This window comes from Drosophila hydei, unplaced genomic scaffold (assembly GCF_003285905.1).
Source record: "Drosophila hydei strain 15085-1641.00,03,60 unplaced genomic scaffold, DhydRS2 tig00008114-arrow-pilon, whole genome shotgun sequence".
NCBI classification, from domain to species: Eukaryota; Metazoa; Arthropoda; class Insecta; order Diptera; family Drosophilidae; genus Drosophila; species Drosophila hydei.
Genome location: NW_022045827.1, coordinates 4,693,655 through 4,712,116, shown reverse-complemented (window position 1 = coordinate 4,712,116; position 18,462 = coordinate 4,693,655). Strand labels below are relative to the sequence as shown.

The 18,462-nt window shown below is 45.2% G+C and overlaps 1 protein-coding gene across 12 annotated transcripts in view; it reads left to right on the top strand.

The window, feature by feature from the left end:
- The window catches only part of LOC111599449 (nesprin-1), a 130,831-nt gene that overhangs the window by 101,879 nt on the left and 10,490 nt on the right, over positions 1 to 18,462 (top strand). For 9 of the 12 annotated variants that reach the window (XM_030224349.1, XM_030224350.1, XM_030224347.1 and 6 more), the window contains 3 exons: positions 10,423 to 10,533; positions 10,990 to 11,154; positions 11,214 to 18,182. In XM_030224349.1, coding sequence (XP_030080209.1) covers positions 10,423 to 10,533; positions 10,990 to 11,154; positions 11,214 to 18,182 — 7,245 coding nt within the window. The remainder of the gene's footprint in view (positions 1 to 10,422; positions 10,534 to 10,989; positions 11,155 to 11,213; positions 18,183 to 18,462) is intronic. The other 3 variants (XM_030224355.1, XM_030224351.1, XM_030224346.1) reach the window with 1 other exon arrangement.

The window sequence follows — 18,462 nt, the reverse complement described above, 5'->3', positions numbered from 1 at the left end:
AAACCCAAGAAACAAAAGCCCAAAAAGGAGAAAAAATCACCTCAATCTGAACATGAGAGTAAACCTGCTGTTGTTGTGGAGCCACTGGAGAAGCCAAAGGAGCCTGAATTCGTCGAACCTATTGAAGATACACAGTCTCAAACTCAGTCGTGGTCCACAATTGTTTCACAAACAATAACAACTACAACTCATCAGACTGAAAGTAGTCCTGCGCCAGTTTCAGCTACTCCTGCTGTGGAAGTTCAGGAAAGGGAAATCATCACATCCAAGCAGCAAAAAGCTAATGAAGAAAAGAAATTGCCTGAATTGGAGAGTCAGCCAGAGCCCACTGTTGAAACACCAACCGTTCTTGAAGATCCTGAAGTAGTGGACGATACAACATCAGCAAAAACTGTTGTATTTACCGAACTTCCAACTCAATCATGGTCATCAATTGTTTCCCAAGCTGATGATTCTCCAACAGTGACTGAAACTGTTACAACCGAAACAATATCTGAGACTGTTCCATCTATCCATCACATACAGGATTTCATTCAGAACGAACAGAACTTCTCAACAATAGTAAACGACAAACCTAAGAAGCAGAAACCCAAAAAAGAAAAGAAATCATCTCCATCTGAACATGAGACTAAATCTGTTGCGGAACCCACTCTTATCGATCAACCAAAGGAGCCTGAATTAGTCGAACCTATTGAAGACACACCGTCCCAAACTCAGTCGTGGTCCACAATTGTTTCACAAACAATAACAACTACAACGTATCAGCCAGAAAAAACTCCCGATACAGTTTCCGCTGCTGAAGTGCAGGACTTCCTTCCCGAGCCGAAGAACATCGCAGTTCCTGTTGATGATAAGCCTAAGAAGCAAAAGGCCAAGAAGGAGAAGAAGGCTAAGATTCATCCCGAGCCAGTTGTTGAAAAGCCAATTGTTGTTGAAGAACCAAAAGAAATAATTCAACCAGAACCAGCAGAAACTATTAAAAACAGCGAAGTGCCCGCGGAGTCTTGGTCGTCAATTGTCTCGCAAACTGCTGAGGAGTCTCCAATAATTGTTGAAACAGTTCAAACTGAGGTTGTGTCTGATCAAGTTCCATCCCCCCATCAAATACAGGACTTCATTCATAAGGAACAACATTTTTCATCATTTGTAAACGAAAAATCTAAGAAACAGAAGACTAAAAAAGAAAAGAAGTCTCCTCTGCTTGAAGATGAAACTAAGCCTTTAAGTGTGGAACCTTCACTTTCCGGTGAAGACAAGGAACCGAAGCAGTCAGAATCAATTGAAATTATTGAAGATACACCATCTCAACCACAGTCGTGGTCCACAATTGTTTCACAAACAATCACAACAACGCATCAGACTGAAGTTACTCCTGAGGCAGTTTCTACTACTCCAGATGTTGATGGCGTCGTTTGCAAAGAGGAGAATATCGCTGTTCATGTTGATGAGAAGCCTAAGAAGCAGAAGGCCAAGAAGGAAAAGAAGGTTAAGACTCTTCCAGAGCCAGTGGTTGAAAAGCCGATTCTTGTTGAAGAACCTGAAGAAGTTATTCAACCGAAATCAGCTGAAACTGTTGTGATTCCCGAAGTCCCAACTCAGTCTTGGTCATCAATTGTTTCGCAAGTTGTCGATGATTCTCCAACTGTAACTGAAACTATTACTACTGAAGTTATATCCGAACCAGCTCAGTCGACTCGTCATATACAAGAGTTTATCCAGAAGGAGCAGAACTTCTCGACAATTGTAAACGACAAGCCCAAGAAACAAAAGCCCAAAAAGGAGAAAAAATCACCTCAATCTGAACATGAAACTAAACCTGTTGTTGTTGTGGAACAACTGGAGAAACCAAAGGAGCCTGAATTCGTCGAACCTATTGAAGATACACAGTCTCAAACTCAATCGTGGTCCACAATTGTTTCACAAACAATAACAACTACAACTCATCAGACTGAAATAGCACCTAAGCCAGTTTCATCTTCTCCAGATGTGGAACTTATTGTTTCCAAAGAGGAGACTATCTCAGTGCCAGTTGAAGATAAGCCCAAGAAGCAAAAATCCAAGAAGGAAAAGAAGGTTAAGACCCATCCAGAGCCAGTTGTTGAAAAGCCGATTCTTGTTGAAGAACCTGAAGAAGTTATTCAACCGAAATCAACCGAAATTGTTGTAATTCCCGAAGTGCCAACTCAGTCTTGGTCATCAATTGTTTCTCAAACAATTGTCGATTCTCCAGCAGTTACTGAAACAGTTCAAACTGAAGTAATATCCGTGCCAGTTCCACCTGCTCATCATATACAAGACTTCATTCACAATGAACAAAACTTCTCAACCATTGTAAATGTGCAACCTAAAAAACAAAAGGTCAAGAAGGAAACGAGATCATCTAAACCCGAGTATGAACCTGAACCTTCTGTTGTGGAACCTATAGTTGTCGAAGAGCAGGAGAAAACAATTGAGCCAGAACCAATTGAGTCTGTGGTGGAAACTACTACTCCTACACTACCCCAACCTCAGTCATGGTCCTCAATTGTTTCACAGACAACAATTACAGAATCTCAGCATACTAAAGTGATGCCCGAAGTAGTGTCTATAGCTCCTAAAGTGAAGGACTCCCTTCATAAAGAAGAGAAAACGCAAGTGAGCGACAAGCCCAAAAAGCAAAAGTCCAAGAAGGAGAGAAAGCCTGACAACGTTTCAGAGTTAGCTCCCGCTAAAATTGAAGAACCGAAAACGGATAAAACTGAAGAAACTGATGTTAAAGTGGAAAGCGTTCCCAATACCCAGTCATGGTCGTCGATAGTTTTGCAGCAAACCGAACCTGATGTGCTTGAAGTGACTGCAAAACCGAAAAAGAAAGATTTACCAAAGCCAGGACAACCATCAGTTACGGTTGACATTGTGACGAATATTGTTGAGGAACCAACTGCACAAATAGAAGTTGATGAAACGCCAAGCCAACCTCAGTCATGGTCATCGATGGTGTCTGAAACTGTTGACGAACCGTCCCATAACATAGACGAGTTCATCCGCCACGAGCAAACTGTTACGATTGCTGAGCACAAACCCAAAACGAAGAAGCCAAAGACTAAAAAGGAAAAGAAGCACGAAAATGTTGAGCATGTACCCATAACAACGTACGAAGAAACGGTTGTGACTCGCGAAACTGAACCAGAACCAGAACCATTATTGGTGGAGCAGGCTGCGCCTTCAGATTTTAAAGTCGAATTGCCAAAGCCAAAGCCCTCTGTCTGGTCATTATCCGAGACATATGCCGAAGTCCTTAAGAAGTCGGGCTACGCCAACAATACACACATTCGTTATCAGGACACTGAATCGGACAGTCAAAGTAGCATTGAGTACACGGAAGCCAAACCCAAGTTAATCGAGGAACGACCTCATATTTCCTCTACTGCACTAGTTGAGGAATTCCCTGATCCTGTCATTCCTCCGGCTGTTGATAGATCCGACGATGAAATGATCGACTATGCTCAAAAGCCATCATTGTCTTGGAAGGAAATAATGGATGAAGAAGTCGATGCGGATATTCCAGCATGGACTTCTTCCGAGCCACAACAGAAGCAACCCACAATTAATGTCGAACCAGTTGAAAGGCCTTCCCGCACCATTAGCCGACCAATTATAAAAGTCACCGAAGTTAGCAAGGTTGAAGAACAAGTCAGTCCGCAGGATGATAATGGTTTCCTAGAAATAGTTTCAAAGAAGAGAAATCGTTCTCGTTCCCGTTCGCAACAATCACAAAGTTCCAATGTGGGAGAAAAGCCACAAAAGAAAAAATCAAAGAAACCTAAAGAGAAACCAGTCAAGCCTTCAAAAACTTTTGCTGAGCCATCACCGATAATAGAACCTGCCCAGCACAAGACTATTACAAATGTTCCGTCAGAAGAAGACAAGAGCCCATCAGCGCCAGCTCCCATTCCGATCACATCGGGTATGTCATGGGCGGCAATAGCTGCACATAACGTTCCAGAGCCGGCACAACAAATTCGACTTCTTCAAATTGAGTCCAAACAAACAACAGTTGACAATGTAGAGAAAAAACCAACTAAAGACAATACAGTCAACATTCCACTCAAATTAGAAGCGGAACCAAAGGCTAAAAAACCAAAGCAGAAATCGAAGAAAAAACCTGCTGCTGATATTGTTGACTTTATAAATGCTGAAAAGGAAACTTCTCAACGAGCTAAGATACCAGAGCCTAGGCAAGAACCAGCTCCCACACACCAGCCTCAACAAAAACCTGAACAAGTCATCTGGACTTCTACCTCAGAACCCATTACTACTTTGGAAAAGAAAACAGACAAACTCATTCCAAATGAAACCGTTGTGGAAGATGTTCAACCTATTAAGGAAGCGGAAATCCCAGTCAGAACTGAGTCAGTCACTGTGACTAAAGTGGATGCTGTACAGCCCATTATAGAGCAGACACCATTGGCTCCATTCAAAACTACTGAAGAAACCACCATAGTAGTGACTGTAACAGAGGAAAAGCTATCCCCAGCAACTAAACAGACCGAAGCTCCTTTAAGCGAAGAAGTTCCTGTGGTTTCAGTAGACACTGTTGAGCCCATAAAGAAGACACCATTGGCACCATTCAAAACTACTGAAGAAACTACCACGATAGTAACTGTAACAGAGGAAAAGCCAATCCTAACACCCAAACAAACCGAGGCTCCTCTAAGCGAGGAAGTCCCTGTTGTTTCAGAGGACACTGTGGAGCCCATTATCGAGCAGGCACCACTCAAAACTCCTGAAGAAAGCAGTGTGATAGTGACTGTAACAGAGAAAAAGCCATCCCAAACACCAAAACAAACAGAAACCCCTCAAAGCGAGGAGGTATCTGTTGTTTCAGTAGATACCGTGGAACCCATTATCGAGCAGACACCATTGGCTCCATTCAAAACTACTGAAGAAACCACCACCGTAGTGACTGTAACAGAGGAAAAGCCAACCCTAACACCCAAACAAACCGAAGCTCCTCTAAGCGAGGAAGTCCCTGTTGTTTCAGAGGACAATGCGGAGCCCATTATCGAGCAGACACCATTGGCTCCATTCAAAACTACTGAAGAAACTACCACGATAGTGACTGTAACAGAGGAAAAGCTATCCTTAACACCCAAACAATCCGAAGCCCCTCAAATCGAGGAGGTCTCTGTTGTTTCTGTAGACACCGTAGAACCGACGTCCAAACAAATACCAGAAGAAGAACCAGTTAAAACAGTAACATTTGTTGAAAAAACAATTGAAGTAATTTCGGATAATATTGAACAAAAACAAACTCCTGAAATGGTGGAAGTAACTGTTACTTCAGTCGATACAGTAAAAACTCCCGAGCAGACACCATTAGCTCCATTTAAGACTATTGAAGAACCCAAGCCTACGTCGATACCAGCTGAAACTGTTTCGGAATATGTCGAGACCGTGAAACAAACGGAAACTCCAAATGTTGAAGAGAAAACTACCCAACAGACACCCCCATCCGAAGCCGATGCTTTTGTATGCGAAACATCCTACTGGTCTGCTACATTGAAGCCCGGTCAAAAACCATTGACAACTACTGAGGAAATCGTAGCACCCATTGAAACCGAAACTAAGGAAGCACAGCCAATGACTGTTGAAATACCAATGGACAATACCATTGAAGAAGTGGCCGTGCAATCTCCGACAGATCAGCCAACGACATGGTCTGCTATAGTTCAAACGGAAACAAAGGTATTCCCGTCTCCAGCTGTCAAGGAAGAAGCTGCAGATGTGCCTGCATGGTCCACAGTTATTGTTAGCAAGACTACAGATTTCCAAGATCCTAAGCAACAGCAAGATCTGGAGAGTCAGGGAACAACAACTACAACAACCAAAACCACCTATGTAACAACCACTGTAACAACACACACAGATGTTCAAACCACTGATGAAAAGCCAGCGTCATACGTATCAACAGTTGTGACAAGGCATTCGACTGACTTGGCAATTGAGCCCGAGCCCAAGGAAACAAGCGTTAAAACAGTTGAAACAATTGCTCCAAGCAGTTTGGATGTGCTGAGGAAAAACCTAATGCTTGAAACGCAGCAATTATATCCGAAATATAATTTAGTGGAAACTCAGTATGAAATATTCAATCAGAATAAACCCAAGGAAATTTCACCAACGTCGCCCCAGGATGAAACGTATATAAATGATTATGTGATAATTGAACCCGAAGCATTACCCGAGATTAATTCAGAAATCTTAGCATTCAATTTGAACCTTGATAAACCAAATCTTGTGCGTCCCCTTCCTAACGATTCCTTTGATCAATTGCATTTGTTGAGCAGCGTCGAACCCAAAGTAGAAATTTTGTCTGTGGAAAAGCCGCAAACGAAAGTTGAGGAAATAGTTTCTGAAAAAGAGTTCATACAACCTGCAACTGAAAAAGTATCTGAAGTTGAGGAAGTAACAATAGTCGAACCCAAACCTGAAATTGAAAAAGTAATACTCATTGATAACTCGTTGGAGTCGATAACGACGCCAACAGAGCCAACATCGTTAGCTAAAAAACCAAGCGAACTACTCTGGCATCTCAGTCAGGACAGTTTCTTGAAGCATAGGCAAACGGCAGATGATGTGTACGGACTACTAATCACGATTACTAGAGACTCGACCGGGACGGATTTAGAAAAAACTCAGGAAACCCAGGACGATAAGCATAAGACTGACATCATTACTGAAACTGTAGTGAAAACGACCACGGTTACAGAATCAAGCAAATTGATAACTGATAACGTTGTAGATAAGACTGAACCAGAAGCATCGTCAATTGTAAGCATTCCTAAGGTAGAAGTGCCAGCAACAGCACCTGTCGGCGGTATCGACGAGTTGCGTCTAAATCTGTATCTGGATGACTGGCGAAAAGCCAGCATTGATGCGGACTTATACGAGACCAACGTGGACAGACCGAAACGTGCTGATGTTGCGGACATTGATACAAAACTTGACAAAGACAAAAAACCCGATGATGTTATCGACAAACAAGACAAGAAGGACAAGGACGATGACGATAAAGATAGTGATGACGATGACGACGATGATGATGATGGGGATAAACTGACTGTGCCTGAAATTCGTAAGCCACATGACGATGACGACAAACCGAACGACCGCGATCCTGGTAGTGGTAGCAGTGGCAATGCAACGCCCACACCCGAACACGATGCAGCTCAGTACGAACAAAATCGCAGCTGCTCATCGGAGTATATGTCAACCGATTTGCCAGGCGGCATAGGTCACTGGCGGGACCAAAGTACTTACTTGGCTTTAGAAGCCGAACCTCAGGTTGAAATTGAATTGGCACCAACAGTAGAGTCTAAGGATGTTGTTCTAACCGAAACTAAAACCGTTGAGCTGGTGCCATCTGTGCCAGCTAAATCAAACACTCCCACAACAACACCCGACACAAGTCCCACCCCCCCATCCAATGCTACAAACTCAGCTAACGTTGCAAACGCACTAATCCAATTGGCGAGCGCCACAACGCAAACGCTGAACGCTGCTGCCAATGCGGCAGCCACAGCAACTAAAGCTAAAACTCTGGCAGCGACAAGCGTCATATTGCCAGTCGCAGCAGCCGTTGTTGATAAGCTAACAGCAACAATAACAACGCCAACACCAACGTCAACACCAACACCAACACCAACATCGACAACCCCAATGGAGACAACAGCCCAGCCCGAGCAGCTGCCGCCACCGCAAGCGCTCACAGCACCAGCTGATGTTGAGCCGCCAGCAACAGTTGCCACTGAAATGACAACGACAACAACTACAGCAACCGAAGAGCCCAATGAACTGCCTCTGGAAGCAGCTCCTGCTGACAGCACAAATACCGTTAAGCGAACTGTAGTGACAACTACAACGGTAACGACAACAACAACCAGTGAAACGGCCGCAGCAGCAAAACCAACACCAGACAGCAGCAATACTATGACAACGACAACAACAACAACAACAACATCGAGCAATGATTTGCTCGAACAACAACGCCAAAAGGTGAAAATCACATTGAGCGTTCAGTTATTCATAATTCTAATATTTGCAGCTTTTTTGTGTGGTTTCGGTATTTGTTCATGGCTTTTATACGGCAACCGCTCTAATTGTTGTTGTTGTTGCGGCACTGCCTGCAACAATAGCTGTCAATTGCTGCCACCAGCAACAGAGACGCAACCTGGCAATGGCCTACAGTAAGGTCGACCAACGGTTTGCTGTTCTCAGCTATGTTGGAATTTGGCAGCATGGCAAGCGCCCAAACAATAACAAATAACAATAACAAATAAAAAAGAAAAAGAAACATATAAAATATCTATCTATCTATATGAATACTATATATATACTAACGTAACTCGATTTGTTAAAAACTTATCTTATGATTTGCATTTTTAATTTACTAAGTTTTTATTTTGTTTATTATTGTATTTTTGTATTGTACGTGTTGTTTCGCTAAACGATATTCATCTATATAAAAAATAACTTTAAGATTAAGCCTATTTCTATAAGTTTATACACACAATTTCCTTCTACCTAGATTAGTTGTTTGATCGATGCATTACCAAATGTTCCTTACTAATTGATCTTAACCTGTTGTAAAACCAGCTACTACTAATAGCTAGTAGTAACTACGTACCAGAGTCAAACTTAACATAATAAAATAAATATTAACCAACCTGCACGTTTTAATATATATAAATTGAGATCTATTTTAAATACATTTTTTGCACAGTTTTATTTTCGTAGAGGCGGCACACACACGCACACACACACACACCTATGCACACACAGGCACGCAATTGCACTTGCACAGTGCTGCTCAAAAGTGTGCACACCCCATGCACAGGTTTTCTAGCAGAATACATGCCCATTTTTATGTATCACAGATTGTTAACTTATGAGTTCATTGCCTTCTCGTCTGCCGCCCTGCAGCCCTCGCCAAATGTTAAGCGATTTTCCTTTTCCTTTTCCTTTTCCTTTTCCTTTTGCTCTTGCGGCATTTTCGCTATAAATAAAATCAAGATCCATGCTATGCAGCCAGCCCGTATTACTTACTCAAAAATATCTCAGGCAGTGCAAAAGTGTGTTGTGCATTTGATTCTTTTAGTTTAGATCGTGAGTTCAATGCGAAATGAGCACACAATTTTGTGAAATCAAAATCAAATTAAATTCCTGAGAAACGGTGTTTAAAGGGCTGCCAAAAAAAAGAAAAAAACATGATATTTGTGAGTGCGAGTGCAGGACATTTTGAAGAGTAGTAAAATATATATTGAAGAAACTACAACGTTATAAATACTACGTGTCAAAAAAAGCAGTATGAAAATTTATATATGTATTTATTTAAATTTTTTATATCGATTTACCCTGTACCCATAACTGTAACTGTTAGCTGACGATATATGAAACAGAAACATTTTAATTTATATATATACATATAAATATATGCTCGATTATCAGTCCGTTTTCAAGCTCACCTCTTCATTTTATATGCATATTTACTAGTTTCTACCTTAGCGTGCTTTTGGGCTGCCCTAAATATTTTATAAAATTAAATTTTATAAAATTAATATATGAATAGCTATTCCTATAAATCTAGAAATTTGTAGAATACGTATATATATCTTTAATGTTCTCTAATGACTGATAAGATAATTTTTCAGCTACATAAAGCTTAGGTATTATGAAAAAATATATATGATAATAGATTTATAACAAATTCTGCATGTTCTACAAAATCTTAACATGAAATAAAATCTACAAATTACAACACTGGGGTACAGGGTAACTGCAAGTCGTGCATTTCCGACTGTCTTTCGATTCCGCTGCTCTCTATAACTTGCTTTTAAAAATATTTATAAGCCTATATATATCTTATGTGTGTATATTTCCAAGTACTAGAGTTGCTTGCCATTACATTCATATATTTTATTTTGCCAAAAATTAAGAATATTTTATATTTAGTTTCAGTCAAGTAAGATTCCTTTTTACGCCCGGAACTTTGCATTTGGTGCTTTTGTCTATCCGCTGTCCTTTTCGCCATTTATTCATATTCTGCTGCCCATCATGTATAACTTAAGATCTTTGTATTGCCATGAACGCATGCGTTATGTTAAATGCAATTATATATCTATGCCAAAAAATATATGTATACTACTTATACCTTTAAGGAGATATATGGCCGTGCCTTTGCATCCATTCCAAAAAGAATATTGTTATACACCCTTTCATGTAAATATATTGTTGTTGAGTGTGTATAGAAGCCGGCAACAAATATTTACGTTTTCAACTAGCTAATTGATGGAAAAATATGCCGTGTTTATTTTTATTAACATGTTTATTAATATTCCCTCACACATTGCACACACGTGACACCATGCAATTATATATATATAGGATAATATCTCACAAGAGCTCGACGAACTGCTGCAATCGCTCTCAACAGTCGAGGATGGCATTGGGAACATGAACCACAGCAGCTTGGAGGGCATGCAACAGGGATTGAAGGTAATTGTTATGTTGCGTTTGGAACGCCTGTTCGAGCACGTCTTTTATTTCAAATAATAACTATTAGTTAAATAATAATACTGACACTGTATATAGCCGTAGTTAATAGTTAGTTGCAAATTAAGAAACGATTAATGGATGCTGGCGTGTGTCACACTAGTTAAATAACACAATCGCATCATTCCATAAACAATCGTACATAAATATGTCTATATAGTACAGTTAGAAGTTTTCCGATTAGAATACTTTTGTCTTGATAAGTACAGTTCCATGTGGTCGTACAATATAGTAGTCGAACCTTTTTAAATCTTTGAATTCTTATTAGCTCATATATATATATATATGTATATATATATATATTCGACACAAATTGTGCTATTTATTTATTTATTTCTTTGTGTACTGTTACTCGGACAACCGTTTGGTTAATCCCTATTTGTTTTACCTGATGCACAGCTAATCCAAAACAATCTGCAAGTACATGAGAAAGAAGCTCTAAAACTCAAAGATCAAGCAAAGACATTGCCCACAGACCCTGGCACTGAGCGTTTGCTGAACGAGACAGTAGATCGCATCGATTTACTGTTGAGGCGTACACAACAAGGCATTTCCATGATAGCCGTGAGTATCAGCCTATCTGTACGTGATTAAAGTTAAAATTAAACCTTTCATCTGCACAGAACGCCATGCATGGCCAAAAGAAACGCGAGGAAGAGATCGATGAGTATCAGAAACATTTGTTGGAGCTTGAACGCTGGATCAATGAGGTCTCGGCCGAATTGGCCTCGTTTGAGCCCACAACGGATAGCAGCACCGACGAGCATGTGCTTAAGACACAGGTGGAGCGTAGCCAGCAATTGCTGCGCACGTTGAAGGATCGTCAACAATCCATGGATGATTTGGTCGAGCAAACGCGTGAGCTGCAAACACATTCCGATGTCGCGCCACTGGCCAACACGCTGATGGAACAGCTGCAGAGCATCATAATCATATTGCGAGAGCAGATCACCGTGGCCACCACGCGCATCTTTACCATTGAGAAGCGCATCGTGGAGCTCCGCAAGGCCAAGCGAGATGAATCCCAACGTCAGCGCGTGCTGGCTGATGCGCAGATACTGGCACCAGTTCATGTGAGCGCAGCGCCTGATTCCATAGAGTCCAGTGAGAATACAATTGACTCGAGCTCTATGCCTGAAGAGGAGATAAAGCCCACGGGTGTTTATGTGGAGACGCAAACATCGCTGAGCTTGCAGCAGCTGCCGGAGCCACAGCCACAGCCACAGATCGAAACAATTAATATGGAGGCGCAGACCAGCTTCCAGGAGCCGCAGCCGCTGGTCGCCATCGAAACGGCAGAAGTCGCACAGCAAACGATCAAAGAACGTGCGCCCACTGAAAACATAATGGTCACACAAACTGTGCAGGATGGTCAGGAAACGATACAGATTGACACACAACTCAACAAGGATGTACCCGAACAACCGAAGGATGTGGAAATCGAGGCGCGCTACCATCAACAGCCCAAGGGCGACGTTGATCGAGCGACCGAACTGATAATGAAGAATGTGCCACAAGCTTTTGAGACGACATTCGTTGAACCCGACGAGACCACAACTGAGGTGGTAGTGGGTGCCGATGGCACCAAGCACATTGTCGTTAAGAAAATCACGAGAACTCGTCAGCAAATTGTGCAACAGCAGCAGATTAGCTCCATTGAGACCGTTAGCGATGCAGATGGTAACATTGAAGTACAATCAACAGGCCAGATAAATCTGGAGAATGTGCAGACCACGGACACCGTGGCTGATCCACAGCAGAGTGCTTACCGCACCGTTGTGACGCAGCAAACACGTGGCACACTCCTGGATGGCTCTCAGCCAGAGGCTGTGACTGTCAGTGAATTCGAGACGGAGCCAGTTATTGAGAAATACGAACAGCTGCTAAGTCCCGATGCGCAGGGCAATTTGCAGCCATTCCGTGCAGCAGCTGGCGAGTCTACAGTGGATCGTCAAAGTAGCAGCATACACACGGTACTGCAGCAGGTGACGCGTAAGGTGGTGCGCAAGACGCGTAAGATAATCAAACGCGTGGTCATCATTGATGGCCAGGAGCACGTAACCGAAGAGGTGGTTGAGGAGCCCGAAGAGGTTGAGGTGACTGAGGAGGAAACAATGCCGCATGTCAATGTGAATATCGTGCGCACTGTGAACGGCAAAGTGGTGAGCGAGGAGGAGTTCCAGAACATGATGCAGCAACCGGGCGTTGTCATCGAAGAAGTTGCAACGGATCTGTCACAACAGACAGTTGAACCGCAGCAACAGGTATTTGATATTGAGTCTATCAACATCTCGAACACCACCACCACCACCACACAAGAACAGACACCACCACCAACAACAGCAACAACAACAACAACTGCAATTACAACAGATACGACAAAAGCAGCACCTGTAGAATTGCCAGCACCTCAAGTAGACATTGAAGAAATCGTAAATGTTGAAACTATCAGTCCCGTTAATGTTGCAGAAGCTGCAGTAACAGCACCTAAAGCGCCCACAACCACCACTCAAATAACCACCACAACAACATCAACGTCAGAGAGCCAGCCGATGGTGGAAGACATTAAGGAAATTTGGCCGCAGGAACATCATTTGCAAAACACAAACATCGACTTTTCCCAACATGTCGAGCAGGCGGCTCCTCCAGCTGTTACCGCAGCGGAGACTTCAATGCCTGTAGAATCCATTTGGCCAACTAGTCCAGAGACTGGCAACTCCATTTCCCTGGAATCATATGCCTTTGAGCCAACAATCCCCACAGCTGTTAGCATCAAATCCGAGACAGAGACTGAAACCAAGCCGGAACAGATACCAGCTAAACCTAAAGCTGATATAGAAGCCTTCCTAGCCGCTGAACAAGCACAAGCTCTGCCCGCCACAGATAAACCGAAAACCCAGCCTAAACCCACGATATCTCAACAGATAAAACCAGCAGCTCCGCCAGCATCTATGATAGAGGTTGAGGAATCTGTCGCAGAAGTGCCTCCCATTGATATTGCCGAAAAAGAGCTGACGATGCCGCAAAAAGATATAACTGTGGCCACGCAGTTATTTATTTCGGGCGAGGCCGCCGCCGCAGATTCACCGCGCAAGACTTATCAGATAACGGCGCCCTCTGTAGAGACCATAGGAGCTGGTGTGCTCAAGGTTGCCATGGCACCGACGACAGAGCTTGAGGAAAGCATTGCTCCGACGACTCCTGCTAAGGTAAGCATGACCATTGTGGAGACTGTCACGGCGCCTGTCGAGCACGACGATGATGTGTCGACCAAGCGAAGTCGAAAGAAAAAGAAGAGAAGAGACGAGCAAGAAGCAGAGATAGAAAAACAACCCGAACCGCTGGTCGCACCCATTTCCGACGTTGAGCCGGAATCGGCGCACGAAACGGGCTACGAAGCAGAGGACAAGTCTGTCACTGAGAAAACCGATGAGGATTCGGCTGATTCGAAGAAGAAGCGCCGCAAAAAGAAGAAACAAAAGGAGCCACTACAAGACGAAGACTCACAGGTGCCACGCTCATCCGATCATTCGCTACGTGATGATACTACCAGCCTAGAATCCGAAGGCAAACTGCGTCACGAAGCGGTCGTGCAGCTAAGTACAGAGAGTGACCTATCCAGCATGGACATTGACCACAGTGTCAAGGTGGTGGAAGACTCAGTTATACCCTCACCCACAGAGCAGTCGCGTGATCCATTTACGCACGTGGTTATACCTACAGAGATAGTAGAGCTTGCCGCTCTCGAAGATGTGGAACAACAAACGACGCCGCGTGTACCCACGCCGCCAACAGTTGCTACTGAGCTGGATATGAAATCTTCTCAAACATCACCACAGCACATGCCCAAATTGGATGAGACAGCTGTACAAACGAGCTTAGATGTGCAGCCGGCCAATCAGGAGAACGAATCGCAGACCCTGACGGTGGAAATCACTGAAACCGAAGCACAGACAACGCCACGCACCGACGAGAAACCCGAACCCATCGAGACACTCAGCACGGAAATGCAAACCGATGAGAACGCTCAGCCTCGGCAAACGATTGAAATTTCTAGCCAAACCATCATGACAACCACCACCGAGAAAGAGCTGCAAACAACTCCGAAAGATTCGCCGCGTTTGACTGAAGTCAGCAGCGACCATGTCATCCAGCCACTGGTTACGGAATTGGTGAAGGACATGACCATTGACTTGCCCGTGCCCACAAAGGAGCAGTCCACTTTCATGGAAGACATTGTCACCAAGGAGCGGCATATGCAAACAATAACGCCTGAACCATCTGAGCTGGTGGCTAGCCAGCCTGGAGCAGCTGTCGATGTGAGTGATGTTCTCGTGCAGACAACACCGCGTGAGGAGCCACAGCCGATTTCGCTTGATGACAACTCCTTGACAGCCACATCCATATCTGAACCCTACGAACTGGAGGTGAGAACCACTGTGGCCATACCCGCAGACTCGGACGCATCTGTAGTGGAGCCAACGCTGTACGAATACACGCAAACTATGCAGCTGCCCAAGCCCGAAAGGAAAAAGAAGGAAAAGCGCAAGCCCGCACCACACCCACCACCAGCTGCCGATCCACAGATCAGTGTAAGCGTCGAAATTGCACCCGAACTGCTGGGCGAATCAGGCATCGTGCTCTCAACCAATCAACAAATTGAAGAGGTGCCGCATCTGCCCCCAGTGCCGGACTTTGAGCCCACTGAAGCTGATCCACAGCAGCCACAGCGAGTGCAATTGCAAATAACAAAGACCACAGTATACGATGAATACCCCGATTTGCCGGTGCACATTGTTGAGCAGAACAAAGTCAGCATTGCCTCGCAGCAGCAGGGCAGCAAGTCACGCGGTGGACCCATATCTTCGGTAACCATTGAGGAAGTTGCCTCACCCACCGAGGAGCTGGTGGTGCCCATAACGCCAGGGCCAGATAATCTGAACGAACAGAACATCTGGCTAGCGCCGACGGGCTCCACAAATGTGGATCGCACTCCCATTCAGGCCACGCAAGAGTTTATCATGAGCGAAGGCTTGCAGCTGTATCCGGGCAGACAAACACAGCTGGCCAAGGAGGCAATTGGAACTCGCATCAATCAACTGAAGCAGACGACGCCACAGCAGCCAACACCGCTGACTGATGTCCTGCACTTGGCCACACTGTCCGAGCAGATCAAGGAGATCCCCACTTATCAGCGTATGGAAGAGGTCAATAATGGATTGAAAAACTTGGACTTGGCAATACGCAACGGCGATAAGACAATTATCCACACCACGGTCATCACAGTTATTGAAAAAGTCTCCACGTGGCTAGAAACCATCGAGTATCGTGTCTATCTCATACGCCAAAACTCTAATGAAGGTCCGTCGGAACAGAAGATGGACAACTACAATCAGCTGAACACCGAGTTGAACACAATCAAAGCGAATGTCAAACAGCTCGAGGGACAACTCGCTCATGCGGACAAGCCAACGCAGTCGGAGCTGTCGGAGTGCGTGGACACGCTCAAGGAGCACATCGATGCAGTGGAGCAGGTGACGCAACAAAATCAGGCCCAGGACATCAAGGACCTGGACAAATGGCAGAACTTTGAGCTGCTCTACAGAGAAGTCGTCACATTGCTCGATTTCCTGCAGGATCGTTACGAGCAGGCAATCAGCGAGGAACATCCGTTGTCAGTAAAACTGGCGCTGCTCGATGACTTGGAGCAGAACCATGTGGCGGGGCAACAACAGTTAGGCGAACTTATGCAGACCGCACGCTTCTTCCAGCGCGATTTCCCCAACAAGAAAATGTCGCAGGATGTGCATGGCACCTATGAGAAGAGCAAAAATATTGGCAATAACATCGAAGCCGAACGTGATCGGCTACTGCAGCTGCAATTGCTGGCCGAGGAGTACGAGCAGACGCTCAAGAAGTTCACCAACATTACGGTGCTGGCCGACAAAATGATGGAGAGTCCCATTGTGTCCAGCTCCCTGGAGCAGTTGAACAACGAGGTGCAAAAGCAACGCAAGTTCTTTGTCAATCTGAGCCACTGTCGCGCCATGCTGGAGTCGCTCGAGGAGAACATTGACAGCGAGACGCGCGAAAAGCATTCGGAGCTGCACAAGCAACTCTATCAGAAGGCCACACAGCTGTTGGAGCGTGCTTCGGAGCGCTCCTCGAAACTGGTCCAAGCCGCCTCGCGCTGGACCGTGCTGGAGAGGGGCATGCGCGACGAGCTGCAGTGGTTGCAAGTGGCACAGCAACGCGTGCCAGATCTTTCAGCTGTTACGTCCGCCGACTACGATCAATATGCAACGCTCTATCAATCTCTGAGCAACGACATCTCGCATCATTATGTCAAGATGACGCAATTGTCGGGCATTGCCAACAAAATGCAGCTGCTGGTCCAGGCGCCCAATCTGGTCGAGGAAACCAATGATGCCCTGATCGTGCTGCTTAAGCTGCGCGAGGAGGTGGCGCTCTACTTGCATCGCCTGCTCGTCTTCAAGGAGATCTGGGTGCAGTACGAACAGCAGACAGAGAAGATGGAGGCATTCGTACGCGAGGCTGAACAGGAACTGCGCCAAATCCAAATACCAAAGCAGCCCACAGAGCAGCCCATTCCGCATATAAGACAATTCTGGGAGGTCAAAGCCCGTTTCGAGCTGCATAACAATATACGCAACGATGCGGGCCACAGTTTGGAGAAGTCCTTGCAGGTCATACCGCTAGCCGATGAGATGCTGCAGCGACAGTTCCATGCCCAGCTCGAGGATCGCTGGCAGGCAGTTGCCCAGGCCATTGAGCAAATACAGCGCAACATTGTAGACTGCCTCTCCTCGGAGGATATGGCTGCCGATGAGAAGCTGAAGCTGGTGGAACGTGAGCTGCAGGAGATCTACCTGACCATGACCAGCATGAAGGGCGTCATCAAAAACGAGGAGGAGCTCTGCCTGTACATCGAGCGCGTCCAGGTGCTGCGCACACGCGTTGGCTTCATTGGCAACGAGTTGGGCCGCATTGGACTCCAGGAGCCGACGATTGAGCCCGAAAAAGTGGGCGAACTCTTCGCGCTCTCGCACAAGATAACGACACAAATATCTGAGGAGCTGGAGTTTGCATCCGTGCTGCGGGATCAGCTGCAGGCCATACACGAGGGCATCAGCAATCAGCGCAAGCATCAAGCCAAGATCTCAGTTATATTGGATGAGTGCGAATCCGCCGAGCGCCAAGGTGCAGACGTAATAGAAAAGGCCGTCGCCGATTGTCAGAGCGCGGGCGAAGAGCTCGTTGGCAGCTGGCAGGAGATAATGCGCATTCGCCAAATGCTCCACACGCTGCCCATGCGTCTGAAGATGTCCGTGTCGCCGGTGAAGCTGGAGCGTGACATTTCCCAGCTGCAGGACGATCATGCCTTCCTCGAGAGCAAGTGCACCAATATTATGGCTATACTACGCAATCGTTTGGCGCTTTGGCTACGCTACGAGCGCCAGCTCGAGCTGGTCCATGGCTCTGTGCAGGAGACGGACTTCATGATGGAACTGATACGTGTCCACGGACAGGTTGACTACGAACGCCTACGCAAGGCCACCGAGAGATTGGAGGTAAGCTGTTTGTTTATTTATTCAGTGATTTATGAGAGCAGTTCCGTTAGCCAGCAGTCGAAAACAATTGACCTGGCTACCTGCCTGCCTATGGAATTTTTTGTCAGTCCTTATCAGCAGTGCGAAAGTCGCTATAAAACCGCGCGCGTTTTCTGCCTGCCTTCAGTTCGACACGGACTTTTCAATATTCCGCTGCTAATTTTAGCTTCGTTCGTTCGTTCGAAATTACAAAAGCTGCTGCTGCCGTAGCAGTCGCAAAGCTCTTATACTAAAAAGCTCT